Source organism: Pseudophryne corroboree, chromosome 1 (genome assembly GCF_028390025.1).
Source record: "Pseudophryne corroboree isolate aPseCor3 chromosome 1, aPseCor3.hap2, whole genome shotgun sequence".
NCBI classification, from domain to species: domain Eukaryota; kingdom Metazoa; phylum Chordata; class Amphibia; order Anura; family Myobatrachidae; genus Pseudophryne; species Pseudophryne corroboree.
Window position 1 is genome coordinate 908,482,863 of NC_086444.1, and position 18,767 is coordinate 908,501,629.

At 49.2% G+C, this 18,767-nt stretch overlaps 1 protein-coding gene across 1 annotated transcript in view; it reads right to left on the bottom strand.

Annotated features, from left to right (window-relative positions):
- Nucleotides 1-18,767, bottom strand: part of LOC134917408 (uncharacterized) — a 57,823-nt gene that overhangs the window by 13,415 nt on the left and 25,641 nt on the right. The window contains exons 2-4 of the mRNA XM_063920290.1: nucleotides 16,106-16,261; nucleotides 10,697-10,825; nucleotides 10,475-10,612 (exon numbers count right to left, since the gene is read on the bottom strand). Of these exons, the coding sequence (XP_063776360.1) occupies nucleotides 10,475-10,612; nucleotides 10,697-10,825; nucleotides 16,106-16,261 (423 nt within the window). The remainder of the gene's footprint in view (nucleotides 1-10,474; nucleotides 10,613-10,696; nucleotides 10,826-16,105; nucleotides 16,262-18,767) is intronic.

Consider the following 18,767-nt stretch of genomic DNA (forward strand, 5'->3'; position numbering starts at 1 on the left):
AACAGTATTCCATCTTCCAACTTGCTCGGGCACATAGTAGAAGCAGTAGCTTTCAGAGAATAATTCACCTCGGAGAGTAGCTTCAGATCTTTTTTCAGAAGAAGACACCAACCATAGAATCAGCATTGCACCACACAGGAACGCTGTAATGCAATATAAAACAAAGTGCTGCTTCCAGCAGGCTTTTTAATCCAAAGTAAACTTTTTTTTTTATTCTGAACAACCCCTTTCAGGGACAAATGGGCTGCTCCCACCTTTTGCATCGCTTCTGGCTGTATTTTCTTACTTCTAAGGGACTGACCATCTTTGTAAACTGTGACCTCCAAAGGTTTCACTGAGAACAAACACCAGCCTCAAAACCTGGACACTCCCACCTGGAAGCAGCAACAGCCAAATGGAGTACACCGCAGCACCCAATGGCACTTTCATACACACAGAGCACCCCTTTCAGCAAAAGGTACTATTGGCAGTTGTCAGAGGATGGGGTGAAAGAGCTGCTCCAACAATTGGCTCCACTATTGCTATAAACCTTTGCTCAACTCATTTGGACAATTAACCAAAACTTGAGGAGGGGTTGCAATGGGGGCAGCTTCATGCAGCTAACTGTGCAGAGCCAGAAACCCAGCCTTTATGAGTCCAGCTTCTACAGCGTGAACAAAATCCCACGGTAACAGTTTCCCAAGAGTAGATGAAAGAAAAAAATTGTGCGTTTTTTGTTATGGCAACTCCAAACATACTTTGTAGGAACTTGTAAGAATCCTAGTAGCAGTTTTCTAGTTTTTCTCCTTTTAAAAATGCATTTGAGGTTGTGAAATGGCAGTCTGCAGTGACATCATACACTGTCTGCAAGGATTATGGTAATACAGCATACACTTCACTCAGCCACTGAATGCATGCATCCAATAACAGTGAACACAATTTGTCCCTTCTCTGTGACAACATCACAAAGCTGCTTGTCGCCTTATGGAGTCTAAATAAGGAGTAGGATGGCCCAATATTTCCAAGTCTCCATATTAGTGCCTGCTAACAGGACAGCCAAAAGAAACAATATTACTCTAAATGTGGTCAGGCAACCATGAACATGTAACTATAAAACTCACAAGTACCATGTTGTATTAGACTATATGTATGATTGAGCTCAGCAGATTTAATGTAAGCCGCTTGTTTAAAAGTGACCTCTTCCCCCTACCCCACAGCTAAAGAAAAACAAGAGGCAGAGTGGTTCCCAAACTTTCTTGAATCTCAGTGCCGTAGAGTATCAGCATGTATTTCACTGCACCCTATTGAGAAACTCATAGAAAGTATTAGATTAAGTAATGCCGCTTTCAGATCGCAAATGCCGGATCCCACCCGGTAAGAGAAACGTGTCCTTACCGGGTGGGATCCGACATTTGCTCTGCTTTGGTGGCTTTCCGGCCTGGCAATATACCGGGTCGGTTGCCATAGCAGCAGGCCCCCCCTGCTGCTATGGCAACCGACCCGGTATATTGCCAGCAGCAGTGGGGGTGGAGGCGGCGCTGGGAGATAAGCTCATCTCCTGCGCCGCCTCTCCCTATGCTGTAAATGGGGGCCGTGTCGCATCAAAACGGCTCCCATTCACACCGCGCCTGACCCGGTATTCAACTCGGGTATAATCCTTTTTTACCGGGTTGAATTACCGGGTCAGGCGACCCGCTAATTCGGCCAAAGTGCTTTCACATCGCACACTAACCCGTTTCGACACGGAAATATGCCGTGTCGATACCGGGTTATTTGTGCGATGTGAAAGGGGTATTACTGTACTTGCATGTCATCCTTAGGATCAGTTATGTGGTGGAGGACAAGGTAGTGCTTCTGAATGGCAGCCACCAGCACACGTTTTGCTCATCATATTGACTGTAAATAATTTTATTTTGTCCTGGATCATCATCCCATAGCATCCCTACTAGTGCCCGGCGGCACCCAGTATGGGAACAGAGTTAGTACCTTGTCGCAATGAGTGCTTATTGCTGGTTCCCCCTCCACAGTAGTTTTTCCCCAAATGGCCGCCTGGAGCTAGTAACTGGAGGTGTACCTACAGTTACCAAAGAGCTAGGAGTTAGCACAGTGCCTGTAATCACTAACTGTGTAGAGCCATGAACTAACACTATGCCATGTTTACCAATTGCCAGGAAGTAGCTCCGGGCACCTACAAACTAGCTCCTGACAAGTACCAAACTCTTCTTGGAGCCAGGAACTAGCATACAGCCTATATATAGGATCATGTCCATCAATCCTCACTTCCCACAATTTCTTATCTATTGATGGCACAACCATATCCTATCCTCTAGCCCCCAAGTATGCTGCATTAGAGTTATCCTTGACTCCTCCCTCTCCTTTAAACACCACATTTAGATCCTCTCGCAGTCCTGCTGTTTCATTTTCAAAAATATTTCCAGGATCAGACCCTTTCTCACCATGGATGCTGTTAAGACCCCCATACACTCACTGGTCATCTCCAGATTGGACTACTGTAATCTCCTATCTGGCCTTCCTGACAAATGCCTCTCTCCACTTCAATCTATTCTCAATGCTGCTGTTCAGTTCATCTTCCTTTCCAAATGTACCACGTCTGCCTTCTCGCCCTTAAAAGCCCCACACTGGCTCCCCTTTCAGAACCCAACTCTAGCTTCTGTTACAACCGTAGGGTCTTCTTCTCTGCAATGGATGGCTTGCTGAGTACAATGAACCTTGTACACCAAGTGCTGAGACTCTTAGAACTCACCAGTGGGTCTTCTCGTCTAGAACATTCGCTTTTCCCAAAAGGTAGAGAGTGTGCCTACCAGTACTGGGATGTCGCCAGGACTTACGCCACTGGTGGTAGTACAATCTCAACCCGGGAGTGACCTGAATCAATGCCGTTGGGAGAAGGAGTACGAAAGCAAGAGAGGAGTTGGGAGGAGTGAAGCAAAGGGAAGGCAAACAATGGAGACAGGGCTGAGACAGAGTTGGAAGAAGGGGTGGGGGGGTAGTAAAGGTGACAGACTGGGAGGAGGTAGAGACTGAGAAGACAAACAAAAAGAATCCCTAACCGAGATGCTGCCTCCGTACTGGGAATATCTTCAACTTAACCCTTCTGCACAGGTGTACAAGAGAGAATTGTAACTAAAGCAAATGCAAAGTTTACTGGCTGACACTAACGTTGAATAGTGACTGGACACAGGAACACTGCTCAAAGTTGGGAACAAAGAAACTGAAGACAGCCCAGCGACAAGGGCTCCCGCAGCAACCAGGAACTATAACCAGCACCAAGTGAGAGGCAGACCAGAAATAAAAAGGGAGCATGAACCAATCAATCAGCAAGCAGACTGAGCAACAGCCTCCCCTAATTACAATAAACAGCTGCCCCTCCGCACGTCCTGCGAGTGCCTGGTGTCTAGGCAACTCCTTAGGAAGCTCCCCCTGCCCGCCGCAAGCAGGGTGTCCTGATCATCATGGAGCCGACGGCTGGCAGTACGCAAGCTTCCCGGGCGCCTGGCAACAAGACGCTGCTGGAGACACGGGCCGCGGTCTACTACGATGCGGCCCGTGACAGCTTGTTATACTCACTTATAAGGCTCTCACCCCTTCTACCATTTAATTCTCCCCTTACATTCCCGCCCATCCTCTTCACTGCACAAATGCATGCCGCTTCTACTGCCCACCCATTATTGCCGACAAGATTTTAAACATACTGCTCCCTATCTCAGGAATTCTCTACCTCTTCCCATCAGACTTTCCACCGCTCTACAAAACTTCAAACAGGCTCTCAAGACCCAATTCTTCGTAAAACCGCTCTCATCCTAAGCCTCTGCTCCATGCTCACCGTCTACCCAATCTGTGTCACACTTGTCTGTTTGCCCCTCCCCTATAGAATGTAAGCTCTCATGAGAAGGGCCCTCTTCCATCACGTTTCTCCTTCTTTTACTTAAACTACCTTCTACACCATACTCCTTACAACAGCGCCTAGCCCACAAAGGAAAATGTTTGACCGGCAGACGGGATGCTGGCTGTCACTATACCGATAGCGGCAACCCGTCTGTCGGAATCCCGGCAGCGGCTGCGCTGGCCACGTCTCTCGAACGGTTGGTCGTCACGGATTATATTCCCACTCAGTTGGTGGCGTGGACCCACTAAATGAGTAGGAATAACCGGTGTTGTTTAGGATTCTGGCCAGAGGCATGTCACCGGCTATCGGGATTACGGCCGGCGGCATGTCATCGGCTGTTGGGATTCCGGCGTCGGTCTCCTGATCACCGGGATCCCGACAGCTGGTTTATTAACTGCATCCCACCACAAGATGTCCCAAAACTGTACAAGGATAAAAACACAATTACATAATGAGTTTTATGGTAAGAACTTACCTTTGTTAAAACTCTTTCTGCGAGGTACACTGGGCTCCACAAGAAAAGACATAGGGGTGTAGAGTAGGATCTTGATCCGAGGCACCAACAGGCTGAAAAGCTTTGACTGTTCCCAGAATGCATAGCGCCGCATCCTCTATAACCCCGCCTCACTGCACAGGAGCTGTTTTTAGTTAACCAGCCCAATGCAGTAGCAGGAAAAGAGACGACAACGGTTAGTAGCCATATACACCACACTCTCACGACAGGAGAAGCGACAGCGGCTAATGCCATACCAACCCAAAGAAGCTAAGTGTGTCAGGGTGGGCGCCTTGTGGAGCCCAGTGTACCTCGCAGAAAGAGTTTTAACAAGGTAAGTTCTTACCATAAAACTCGTTTTCTGCTGCGGGGTACACTGGGCTCCACAAGGAAAGACATAGGGGATGTCCTAAAGCAGTTCCTTATGGGAGGGGATGCACTGTAGCGGGCACAAGGACCCGGCATCCAAAGGAAGCATCCTGGGAAGCGGCAGTATCGAAGGCATAGAACCTTATGAACGTGTTAACGGAGGACCACGTAGCCGCCTTGCACAATTGTTCAAGGGTCGCACCAAGGCGGGCCACCCAAGAAGGTCCAACAGACCGAGTAGAATGGGCCGTAATGTGAGCAGGAGCTGAGAGACCAGCCCTCACATAAGCATGTGCAATCACCATTCTAATCCATCTGGCCAAAGTTTGCTTGTGAGCAGGCCAGCCCTGTTTGTGAAATCCAAACAGCACAAAGAGAGAATCAGATTTCTAATAGAAGCAGTTCTCTTCACATAGATACGGAGAGCCCGTACCACATCCAAAGACAGCTCTTTGGGAGACAGATCAGGAGAAACAAGTGCCGGAACCACAGTCTCCTGGTTAAGGTGGAACGAAGAAACCACCATAGGTAAATATCCGGGACGAGTCCTAAGAACCGCCCGGTCACGGTGAAATATCAGATATGGGGAACTACAGGTCAAGGCACTCAAATCCGACACTCTTCTAGCTGAAGCAATAGCCAGCAGAAACACCACCTTAAGGGAAAGCCACTTAAGGTCAGCTGAACCAAGGAGGTTCAAACGGAGACTCTTGTAGCGCCTCCAAAACCACCGACAAGTCCCAAGAAGCCACAGGCGGGACATAGGGAGGTTGGATACGCAACACACCCTGAGTAAAGGTATGCACATCAGGTAAGGTCGCAATTTTTCTCTGAAACCACACCGACAAAGCAGATATTTGAACCCTGAGGGAGGCCAGACGCAGGCCTAAGTCCAGGCCCTGCTGAACAAAGGCCAACAACTTGGCTATACTAAACTTGGAAGCGTCATAATCGTTAGATGCGCACCAAACAAAGTAAGAATGCCAGACCCTATAGTAAATCCGAGCAGAAGCCGGTTTCCCGCCCCGCAACATAGTTTGAATGACCGCCTCAGAAAACCCTTTAGCCCTAAAGACGGAAGCTTCAAGAGCCACGCCGTCAAAGACAGCCGGGCTAGGTCCTGGTAGACACAGGGGCCCTGAACGAGGAGGTCTGGGCGTTGTGGAAGTAGAATTGGACGCTCTGACGATAGGCCTTGCAGGTCTGAGAACCAGTGCAGTCTGGGCCACGCAGGAGCTATGAGAAGCAGATTTCCTTTTTCTTGCTTGAACTTCCGAATTACCCTGGGCAGGAGTGACACCAGAGGGAACACGTACGGCAGCCGAAACCTCCACAGCACCGCTAGCGCATCCACGAATGCTGCTTGAGGATCCCTTGTCCTTGCTCCGAAGACCGGAACCTTGTGATTGTGTCGAGACGCCATCAGATCTACGTCTGGAAGGTCCCACTTTTCCACTAGGAGTTGAAACACTTCTGGATGGAGGCCCCACTCGCCGGCATGTACGTCCTGACGACTGAGAAAGTCCGCTTCCCAATTCAGGACTCCCGGAATGAATATTGCCGATATGGCCGGTAGATGGCGTTCCGCCCATTGAAGAATCCGTGAGACTTCCTTCATTGCCAAGCGGCTTAGAGTACCGCCTTGATGATTTATGTAAGCCACTGTGGTGGCGTTGTCCGACTGTACTTGAACAGGACGGTTCTGAATTAAATGCTGGGCCAGGTTCAACGCATTGAAGACCGCCCGCAATTCCAGAATGTTGATCGAGAGGAGGGATTCCTCCTTGGTCCACCGACCCTAAAGGGAGTGTTGCTCCAGCACCGCACCCCAACCTCTTAGACTGGCATCTGTCGTCAACAGGACCCAGTTGGATATCCAGAATGGACGGCCCCTGCACAACTGTCGGTCCTGGAGCCACCAGAGCAACGACAGACGGACCCCCGGAGTCAATGAGATCATTTGAGACCTGATCCGGTGAGGCAGGCCGTCCCACTTGGCTAGAATCAGCCTCTGGAGGGGGCGAGAATGGAATTGAGCATACTCTACCATGTCGAATGCTGAAACCATGAGGCCCAGCACCTGCATTGCCGAATGTATCGACACTCGGGGACGAGAAAGGAAGCAACGAATCCTGTCCTGAAGCTTCAGGACGTTCTCCCGATACAAGAACAACCTCTGGTTGCGAGTGTCCAATAGCGCTCCCAGGTGCACCATGCTCTGAGCAGGGACCAGGGAGGATTTCTTCCAGTTGATGAGCCACCCGTGGGATTGTAGAAACTGGACAGTCATATCCAGATGACGTAGGAGAAGTTCTGGGGAATTTGCCAGGATTAACAAGTCGTCCAGATACGGCAGTATCCTGACCTCTTGACGGCGGAGTACCACCGTCATCACCGCCATAACTTTGGTGAAGACTCGCGGAGCCGTAGTTAAACCAAAAGGTAACGCCCGAAACTGGTAATGGAGGTTGCCAATCGCAAACCTCAGGTATTGCTGATGTGACGCTGCTATAGGAATATGCAGTTAAGCATTCTGTATGTCCAGGGAGACCATGTAGACCCCAGGTTCCAAGGCCAGAACTATAGAGCGAAGGGTTTCCATACGGAACTTGGAAACCTTCACAAACCTGTTGAATGCCTTGATGTTGAGAATGGGCCGGAGGACCCATTCGGTTTCGGGACTAGAAACAGCGGAGAAAAGTACCCCCGGCCCCTCTGCGCAAGAGGCACCTGTACTACGACTCCTGTATCCAGGAGGGTCTGTACCACCGAATGTAGAGTGTTTGCCTTTGTCTGTCCGGCAAAATCGATGAGGGGGTCGGTTTTTGAAGGCTATGGCGTAACCTCGAGTGACGACTTCCCGTACCCAGGCATCGGAAGTGGTCTTCAACCATTCCTGGGTATACCCTAGAAGCCGCCCCCCCACCCTGGGATCCCCCAGGGGGAGGCCCGCCCCGTCATGCGGTAGGCTTATCAGTCTTGGAAGATGGCTGACGGGCCGCCCAGGCTCTTTTGGGTTTTGGCTTACCAGGTTTGGAAGTGTGGGCCTGCTTGTTGTACGCCTGACCTTTTGCTTTACCTGAAGGACGAAAGGGGCGAAAGGAAGTACCTTTAGCCTTCGACACAGAAGGAGCGGTACTTGGCAGACAGGTAGTTTTGGCAGTAGCCAAATCAGCCACAATCTTATTTAAGTCCTCCCCAAACAGAATATCTCCCTTGAAAGGGAGTACCTCCAGGGTTTTTCTAAAGTCCAGATCCACAGACCAGGATCTCAGCCACAAAATCTGGCAAGCCAGGACTGATGTAGTAGAGGCCTTGGCTGCTAGGATACCGGCATCAGAAGCCGCCTCTTTCATATAGCGAGAAGCTGTGACAATATATGACAAGCATTGTCTAGCATGGTCAGAAGAGATTTCAGCTTCTAACTCCAAGGCCCATGCTTCAATAGCCTCTGCAGCCCATGTTGCTGCAATAGTGGGCCTTTGTGCAGTACCCATGAGGGTGTAAATCGCTTTCAGACAATCCTCCACACGTTTATCCGTAGGCTCTTTTAGAGACGGTGATGGTAGTGACAGGTAGAGCTGAGGAAACTACCATTTTAGCCACATGTGAGTCTACTGGAGGAGGCGTTTCCCAATTTTTAGACAGCTCTGGCGCGAGGGGATAGCGAGCTAGCATCTTCTTTTGAGGCGCAAACTTCTTACCCGGGTTTCCCCAGGGTTCCTGACGTATATCCACTAGGTGGTCAGAGTGAGGTAAAACTTGTTTAACCACCTTCTGACGCTTGCACCCATCAGGTATCTTAGGAGGGACGGATGGCTCGGGATCATCCGTAATCTGTAAAATTAATTTAATAGCCTCCAAAAGATCAGGAACATCCACATGTGAACTACCCTCCCCATCAGCAGTATCAGAGTCACGAATCTGTGGGGTCAGTGTAAGCGCCATCTTCATCAGACGAGGTGTCAGTGAGAGCAGTGGATTGTGAGGAGATAAGAGCTCCCTTAGAGGACCCCTTGGACTTAGACGAGCGAGGGTCAGACTTTTTAGTAGTCAGGGACCGGTTCAACTTCTTCAATTGAGCAGATAAATCGTCTGCCCACGGCGGATTAGCTGCAGGGACCACATACGGTTGCACCAGCATAGGGGGTCCCATAGGGGGTGTTAGTTTATTAACTAGCGTATATAGAAGCGCGGAAAAAGCAGCCCACCGTGGGTCATTATGGACCTCCGTTGCCACAGTCCCACTGGGCCCCCAGAACCAGAGCCCACAGCTGCTATATTCTCCTCATTTGGATCTGTGGCTTCAGCAACACCGGCAGTGTGTTCAGCCTCAGAACCGTTACCTTCAGAAGCAGACATGATATAACTGGCAGTATCAGGTAACACAGTACAATTGGCAGCAACACAATACCTCTTACCCAAACACCTGCGCAGTGTAGTCAGCACAAGCAGAGATATAGGAGAGATATGGTGACTAAAATCACAGAGAAAAATACGTATCAGAGTATATCTTGTGAATATCCAATATTATTATAAAACCTGACGCACCAAGTCCCCTCAGGTTATAGAATATAGGGGATAGCAAATTGAGTGAGAGACACGAATGGAAACTCCTCAGCAAGCTAATGCACACACATATAGTCACAGTTGTACAATGCAGGAGGTTATTACGAACAATAATACTGCACTGGACCAGTTTATATAGCTATGTAGTCAATAGATATAACACTGCACAGTAAGAACTGGATGTATATCACAGGGTAATTGTACTAGAAAACCCTGACTAAATGCACTCTTTCTTAACTAACACTGTCTAATAGGCAGGTAGAATACTTAAGTGTCATGTAAAGTCAAAGCGCTGACAACCAGGCGGCTTTACACAGGAGGATTTGCCCAAGCAGTCCCAGGAACAGTGTAGCTGAGAGAAATGGCGCCAAGACACTGACAGGGAGTGAGGAAGAGACAGATATGCAGCTCCAGGGCAGGAACATTTGCGGGAAATGGCGCCCTGGGGCTGGGGCTCCCGGTCTAAGCCTTATCCCCCTGCTAGCAAAACAACCGGTTACTGTGGGCTACTTTTAAAATGGTTTTAAGAGAAAACCTGACCGGCACCCATGCCCTGGTGATCTAGTGGGATCGCCTGTACTGCCACAGTGTCCACCTCCAGCGCGCGGCCCGCCTCCCACTGACCGCGCCGGATCGCGATAAAGTACGGGTCCCGCAAGCGGGACCCACTCACCACCTCCCGAAGCGCAGCCACGCGATCCCGGAGAGCCCCCGTCGTGTGTGCCCGACCATGGAAGAAGACCGGAGCCTCCTGCTGTAGTTACCCGGCAACCAGGGCTCGGGAGTGTACAGCGCCGCTGGGGAGAGATGGAGCTGCAGCAGTGAATGTCAGAAGACATATAATGCTGCTGCCCTTGAAGTCTTCACTTTTCTTCTAAAAAGCTCTTCTCAGGGCTGCCTAGCACAGCCCCTCTGTTATGTGCCTGCTATCTGCGGCACCAACTACAAAACTGAGCTCGTGTGCAGGGAGGCGGGGTTATAGAGGAGGCGGCGCTATGCATTCTGGGAACAGTCAAAGCTTTTCAGCCTGTTGGTGCCTCGGATCAAGATCCTACTCTACACCCCTATGTCTTTCCTTGTGGAGCCCAGTGTACCCCGCAGCAGAAAAAAACTTTATGACAAGAGATAATACGTTGCAATGCATTGTTATATAATACCTGTAGTTCTTCATCCGTAAGGTTTTCACCCAATTCTTTGGCAACTCTTTTCAGGTTTTTGAAAGATATTTTTCCTGTACCATCATCATCAAATAATCGGAAAGCCTTCATGATTTCTTCTTTAGAATCCTTTTCACTCTTGGAATAAAAACAATAATGTTATGAAGTATAACATTTTATATGGTGTCACGGGGAGTGCAGAAGGTACAAGTGCCTGTTTACCATTTTATGCGTCATTAAAGACAGGAAATCTTCAAAGTCAATGGTGCCAGAACCATCTTTATCAATGTCAGATATCATCTTCTTCATCTCTTCCTTCTTTGGCTCAAAACCCAAGGCACGCATGGCAACCTAAATGGGGACAAATATTAAATTGTCCAAACATAGAAATTCAACACATTACATTGTCAACATGTTTGACATATACCCAACCATTGGAGCAGATGGAGATCATCATAATTGCGCATGGAGCACATTCTTAATTGGTTCTGCAATCTTGGGGCCTGACTCGGATGTACACTAATGCATCCTGTACACAGCAGATGTGTTAAAATAAGAATTTACTCACCGGTAATTCTATTTCTCGTAGTCCGTAGTGGATGCTGGGGACTCCGTCAGGACCATGGGGAATAGCGGCTCCGCAGGAGACAGGGCACAAAATTTAAAAGTTTGACCACTAGGTGGTGTGTACTGGCTCCTCCCCCTATGACCCTCCTCCAAGCCTCAGTTAGGATACTGTGCCCGGACGAGCGTACACAATAAGGAAGGATTTCGAATCCCGGGTAAGACTCATACCAGCCACACCAATCACACCGTACAACTTGTGATCTGAACCCAGTTAACAGTATGATAACGTAGGAGCCTCTGAAAAGATGGCTCACAACAATAAACAACCCGATTTTTTTGTAACAATAACTATGTACAAGTATTGCAGACAATCCGCACTTGGGATGGGCGCCCAGCATCCACTACGGACTACGAGAAATAGAATTACCGGTGAGTAAATTCTTATTTTCTCTGACGTCCTAGTGGATGCTGGGGACTCCGTCAGGACCATGGGGATTATACCAAAGCTCCCAAACGGGCGGGAGAGTGCGGATGACTCTGCAGCACCGAATGAGAGAACTCCAGGTCCTCCTTAGCCAGGGTATCAAATTTGTAGAATTTTACAAACGTGTTCTCCCCTGACCACGTAGCTGCTCGGCAGAGTTGTAATGCCGAGACCCCTCGGGCAGCCGCCCAAGATGAGCCCACCTTCCTTGTGGAGTGGGCATTGACAGATTTAGGCTGTGGCAGGCCTGCCACAGAATGTGCCAGTTGAATTGTGCTACAAATCCAACGAGCAATCGTCTGCTTAGAAACAGGAGCACCCAGCTTGTTGGGTGCATACAGTATAAACAGCGAGTCAGATTTTCTGACTCCAGCCGTCCTTGAAATATATATTTTCAATGCTCTGACAACGTCCAGCAACTTGGAATCCTCCAAATCGCTAGTAGCCGCAGGCACCACAATAGGCTGGTTCAGGTGAAACGCTGATACCACCTTAGGCAGAAAATGAGGACGTGTCCTCAATTCTGCCCTGTCCGAATGGAAAATCAGATATGGGCTTTTATACGATAAAGCCGCCCATTCCGACACTCTCCTGGCTGAAGCCAGGGCCAGTAGCATGGTTACTTTCCATGTAAGATATTTCAAATCTACCGATCTGAGTGGCTCAAACCAATGGGATTTGAGAAAATCCAAAACTACATTGAGATCCCACGGTGCCACTGGGGGCACAACCGGGGCTGTATATGTAGTACTCCTTTTACAAAAGTCTGGACTTCAGGAGCTGAAGCCAATTCTTTCTGGAAGAAAATCGACAGGGCCGAAATTTGAACCTTAATGGACCCTAATTTGAGGCCCATAGATAATCCTGTTTGCAGGAAATGTAGGAATCGACCCAGTTGAAAATTCCTCTGTCGGGGCCTTCCTGGCCTCACACCATGCAACATATTTTCTCCAAATGCGGTGATAATGTTGTGCAGTCACCTCCTTCCTGGCTTTGACCAGGGTAGGGATGACCTCTTCCGGAATGCCTTTTTCCCTTAGGATCCGGCGTTCAACCGCCATGCCGTCAAACGCAGCCGCGGTAAGTCTTGGAATAGACACGGTCCCTGCTATAATTCTCAGTACCTTGGGTATGAGAGGCAGAGGAGGGAACACATACACTGACTGGTACACCCATGGTGTTACCAGAGCGTCCACAGCTATTGCCTGAGGGTCTCTTGACCTGGCGCAATACCTGTCCAGTTTTTTGTTGAGGCGGGACGCCATCATGTCCACCATTGGTCTTTCCCAATGGACTACAATCATGTGGAAGACTTCTGGATGAAGTCCCCACACTCTCCCGGGTGAAGATCGTGTCTGCTGAGGAAGTCTGCTTCCCAGTTGTCCCCTCCCGGGATGAACACTGCTGACAGTGCTATCACATGATTTTCCGCCCAGCGAAGAATCCTTGCAGCTTCTGCCATTGCCCTCCTGCTTCTTGTGCCGCCCTGTCTGTTTACGTGGGCGACTGCCGTGATGTTGTCCGACTGGATCAACACCGGCTGACCCTGAAGCAGAGGTTTTGCCAGGCTTAGAGCATTGTAGATTGCTCTTAGTTCCAGTATATTTATGTGAAGAGACGTTTCCAGGCTTGACCACACGCCCTGGAAGTTTCTTCCTTGTGTGACCGCTCCCCAGCCTCTCAGGCTGGCATCCGTGGTCACTAGGACCCAATTCTGTATGCCGAATCTGCGGCCCTCTAACAGATGAGCACTCTGCAACCACCATAGCAGAGAGACCCTTGTCCTTGTCGACAATTTTATCCGCTGATGCATCTGCAGATGCGATCCGGACCATTTGTCTAGCAGATCCCACTGAAAAATTCGTGCATGGAATCTGCCGAATGGAATCGCTTCGTAAGAAGCCACCATTTTTCCCAGGACTCTTGTGCATTGATGCACAGACACTGTCCCTGGTTTTAGGAGGTTCCTGACGAGTTCGGATAACTCCCTGGCTTTCTCCTCCGGAAGAAATACCTTTTTCTGAACAGTGTCCAGAATCATCCCTAGGAACAGCAGACGTGTCGTCGGGATCAGTTGGGATTTTGGAAAATTCAGAATCCACCCGTGCTGTTGGAGCACTACTTGAGTTAGTGCTACTCCGACCTCCAGCTGTTCTCTGGATCTTGCCCTTATCAGGAGATCGTCCAAGTAAGGGATAATTAATACGCCTTCTCTTCGAAGAAGGATCATCATTTCGGCCATTACCTTGGTAAAGACCCTGGGTGCCGTGGACAATCCAAACGGCAGCGTCTGAAACTGATAATGACAGTTTTGTACCACGAACCTGAGGTACCCTTGGTGTGAAGGGCAAATTGGGACATGAAGGTAAGCATCCTTGATGTCCAAGGACACCATAAAATCCCCTTCTTCCAGATTCGCTATCACTGCTCTGAGTGACTCCATCTTGAACTTGAATTTTTGTATGTACAGGTTCAGAGATTTCAGATTTAGAATAGGTCTTACCGAGCCGTCCGGCTTCGGTACCACAAATAGCGTGGAGTAATACCCCTTTCCCTGTTGTAGAAGGGGTACCTTGATTATCACCTGCTGAGAATACAGCTTGTGAATGGCTTCCAATACCGTCGCCCTGTCTGAGGGAGACGTTGGCAAAGCAGATTTTAGGAACCGGCGAGGGGGAGACTTCTCGAATTCCAACCTGTAACCCTGAGATACTACCTGCAAGGATCCAGGGGTCCACCTGCGAGTGAGCCCACTGTGCGCTGAAATTCTTGAGGCGACCCCCCACCGCCCCTGAGTCCGCTTGTAAGGTCCCAGCGTCATGCTGAGGCCTTTGCAGAAGCCGGGGAGGACTTCTGCTCCTGGGAAGGGGCTGCTTGCTGCAGTATCTTACCCTTTCCTTTGCCTCGGGGCAAATATGAATGTCCTTTTGCTCGCTTGTTCTTATAGGAACGAAAGGACTGCGGCTGAAAAGACTGCGTCTTTTTCTGCTGGGAGGGGACTTGAGGTAAAAAGGTGGACTTCCCGGCTGTTGCCGTGGCTACCAAATCCGATAGACCGACCCCAAATAATTCCTCCCCTTTATACGGCAATACTTCCATATGCCGTTTGGAATCCGCATCGCCTGACCACTGTCGTGTCCATAAACTTCTTCAATAAAATACTGTCCCTATCCAGGGTATCAATATTTTCAGTCAGGGAATCCGACCAAGCCACCCCAGCACTGCACATCCAGGCTGAGGCGATTGCTGGTCGCAGTATAACACCAGTATGTGTGTATATACTTTTTAGAGTATTTTCCAGCCTCCTATCAGCTGGATCCTTGAGGGCGGCCGTATCAGGAGACGGTAACGCCACTTGTTTGGATAAACGTGTGAGCGCCTTGTCCACCCTAGGTGGTGTTTCCCAGCGCGCCCTAACCTCTGGCGGGAAAGGGTATAACGCCAATAACTTCTTTGAAATTAGCAGTTTTTTATCAGGGGTAACCCACGCTTCATCACACACGTCATTCAATTCCTCTGATTCAGGAAAAACTACAGGTAGTTTTTTCAGACCCCACATAATACCCCTTTTTGTGGTACTTGCAGTATCAGAGATATGCAAAGCCTCCTTCATTGCCGTGATCATATAACGTGTGGCCCTACTGGAAAATACGTTCGTTTCTTCACCGTCGACACTAGATTCGGTGTCCGTGTCTGGGTCTGTGTCGACCGACTGAAGCAAAGGGCGTTTTACAGCCCCTGACGGTGTTTGAGACGCCTGTACAGGTACTAACTGGTTTGCCGGTCGTCTCATGTCGTCAACCAACTTTTGCAGCGTGCTGACATTATCACGTAATTCCATAAACAAAGCCATCCATTCCGGTGTCGACTCCCTAGGGGGTGACATCACCATTACCGGCAATTGCTCCGCCTCCACACCAACATCGTCCTCATACATGTCGACACACACGTACCGACACACAGCAGACACACAGGGAATGCTCTGATAGAAGACAGGACCCCACTAGCCCTTTGGGGAGACAGAGGGAGAGTTTGCCAGCACACACCAAAGCGCTATAATTATATAGGAACAACCTTATATAACTGTTGTTTCCTTATAGCTGCTTAAATATATACAATATCGCCAAAAAATGCCCCCCCTCTGTTTTTTACCCTGTTTCTGTAGTGCAGTGCAGGGGAGAGCCTGGGAGCCTTCCATACAGCGACGTTCACAGAGCCATTCATAAATCGGCCATCTGAGAACACTTTGGTCGTGTAGAATGGACACAGGAACCAAGATGCTGGCGCCATGTTTTCTGTGTATGGGATCACAGCTGTAGGCTGAGGAATGCCCCAAAAACGGTCACAACATGTCTGCATTTTTGCAACCACTCCTCATTACCTCCCTCAAACGGTCAAGGACTGTCAATCAGATGTCAGTGGGCGAGGGGTTCTTAAAAATATTAGCACTTACAGAATGGAAAACCAGTGCACTATTTATAGAGAGGAAGGAACGATTCCATTTGTCATATATACTTTTCCTTAAGCAGAGAAGTGTAAACAAAGATAAAAGTGTAGGCCAAACATGATTCAGTGCCCACCTTTAGTTCCTTCACATCTATGGTACCAGAGCCATCTGTATCGAACAAATCAAATGCTTCACGGATTTCCTGCTTCTGTTCTTCTGTTAACTCAGGTTTTGCACCGGGTTTCTTGCGTTGGACTGCCCCAAGACCAGGTTTTCTCAGTACAGAAGCCTGATAAAGTAAATAACAAAAAGGTAATGTTTAACGTGTATTACATGTTGCTGGTTCCATTTCATAAAATCATTTTTTCAAAGAACTATAAATTACACCAGGGCCGTAACTACGTGTGTGCCAGCGGTGCCTGGCACACAGCGCAGCCGCCCGGGAGGCGCAATTGCCCGCATCCGCATTTAAGCCATCAAGGGACCCAAAAGTCTGCGGCATTGTAATGAGTCAGAATGACTCATTACAAGCCGCCTGTACTGTCCGCTGCCTCGGCCGGAGCGAGGAGAGGAGCAGAGACGCAGTCCGGGGGCAGGGGAGGAGGGAGGAAGACTCTGGAGCCGCAGCTGCAGAGCCAGCAGGGCAGGCTGGAGAAGCGGGTACTGTCCGTCCGCCGCCGCCGCCGTCCGCGCGCCATCACCGGCCCACGCTCCAGCTGGAACCGCACAGATGCCCCAACCACTCCCCTCCCCCCCACCCCCCCGTGCGCGCGCCAGCACCTGCAACAGGCCTGTAGCGGAGGGACATTTGCCAGTCAAAGATTGCAGCAATGGAGGCAGCGCAGAGCTGGACGAGGATCATTAGGACCAGTGCTGCTGATCTGTTAATGCTGGTAAGTCTCTCTCTCACTCCAGTGCTGTCAATCAATATGTTCAGTATAACAACCATCCTGCCTAATTACATTACATGTATCACCCCCCTTGCCCTACCCCCGCGATCGCTTATAAATCCCCGTGTCGTGTCAGTGTATGTGTGCGTATGGACCCCTGTGTAGTGTCAGTGTACTGTATATGTGCATATGGACCCCTGTGTAGTGTCAGTGTACTGTATGTGTGCGTATGGACCCCCTGTATAGTGTCAGTGTACTGTATGTGTGCGTATGGACCCCTGTGTAGTGTCAGTGTACTGTATGTGTGCGTATGGACCCCTGTATAGTGTCAGTGTACTGTATGTGTGCGTATGGACCCCTGTATAGTGTCAGTGTACTGTATGTGTGCGTATGGACCCCTGTGTAGTGTCAGTGTACTGTATGTGTGCGTATGGACCCCTGTGTAGTGTCAGTGTACTGTATGTGTGCGTATGGACCCCTGTATAGTGTCAGTGTACTGTATGTGTGCGTATGGACCCCTGTATAGTGTCAGTGTACTGTATGTGTGCGTATGGACCCTTGTGTAGTGTCAGTGTACTGTATGTGTGCGTATGGACCCCTGTATAGTGTCAGTGTACTGTATGTGTGCGTATGGACCCCTGTGTAGTGTCAGTGTACTGTATGTGTGCGTATGGACCCCTGTATAGTGTCAGTGTACTGTATGTGTGCGTATGGACCCCTGTGTAGTGTCAGTGTACTGTATGTGTGCGTATGGACCCCTGTATAGTGTCAGTGTACTGTATGTGTGTGTATGGACCCCCTGTATAGTGTCAGTGTACTGTATGTGTGTGTGTATGGACCCCTGTATAGTGTCAGTGTACTGTATGTGTGTGTACGGACCCCCTGTATAGTGTCAGTGTACTGTATGTGTGTGTATGGACCCCTGTATAGTGTCAGTGTATGTGTGTGCATGCGAATTCAGACAGAATTTTAAATGACAATTTAAGGGGCGCCATTTTTTTATTTTATAAGTGTACTCTGTCTGCCATAATGTGTAAAAGGGGAGTCTACCTGACGTAATGTGGAAAAGGGGCTCCACCTGGTGTAGTGGCGCTACTGTGTGGCATAATTTGAATAATGGTGACTACTGTGCAGCATAATATGAATTGGTATTATTTTGTAGCGCACTGGCCCTATTGTAAATAAGGGGGGGCGCTGATGCGGTTTCTTGCACACAGCGCTAAAATGTCTAGTTACGGCACTGCATTACACATTACAGGCCGAGTTTGAAAAAAAAAATAAGAATTTACTTACCGATAATTCTATTTCTCGTAGTCCGTAGTGGATGCTGGGGACTCCGTCAGGACCATGGGGAATAGCGGCTCCGCAGGAGACAGGGCACAAAAATAAAGCTTTAGGATTAGGTGGTGTGTACTGGCTCCTCCCCCTATGACCCTCCTCCAAGCCTCAGTTAGGACACTGTGCCCGGACGAGCGTACACAATAAGGAAGGATATTGAATCCCGGGTAAGACTCATACCAGCCACACCAATCACACCGTATAACTTGTGATCTGAACCCAGTTAACAGTATGACAAACGTAGGAGCCTCTGAACAGACGGCTCACAACAATAACAACCCGAATTTGTTTGTAACAATAACTATGTACAAGTATTGCAGACAATCCGCACTTGGGATGGGCGCCCAGCATCCACTACGGACTACGAGAAATAGAATTATCGGTAAGTAAATTCTTATTTTCTCTAACGTCCTAAGTGGATGCTGGGGACTCCGTCAGGACCATGGGGATTATACCAAAGCTCCCAAACGGGCGGGAGAGTGCGGATGACTCTGCAGCACCGAATGAGAGAACTCAAGGTCCTCCTCAGCCAGGGTATCAAATTTGTAGAATTTTGCAAACGTGTTT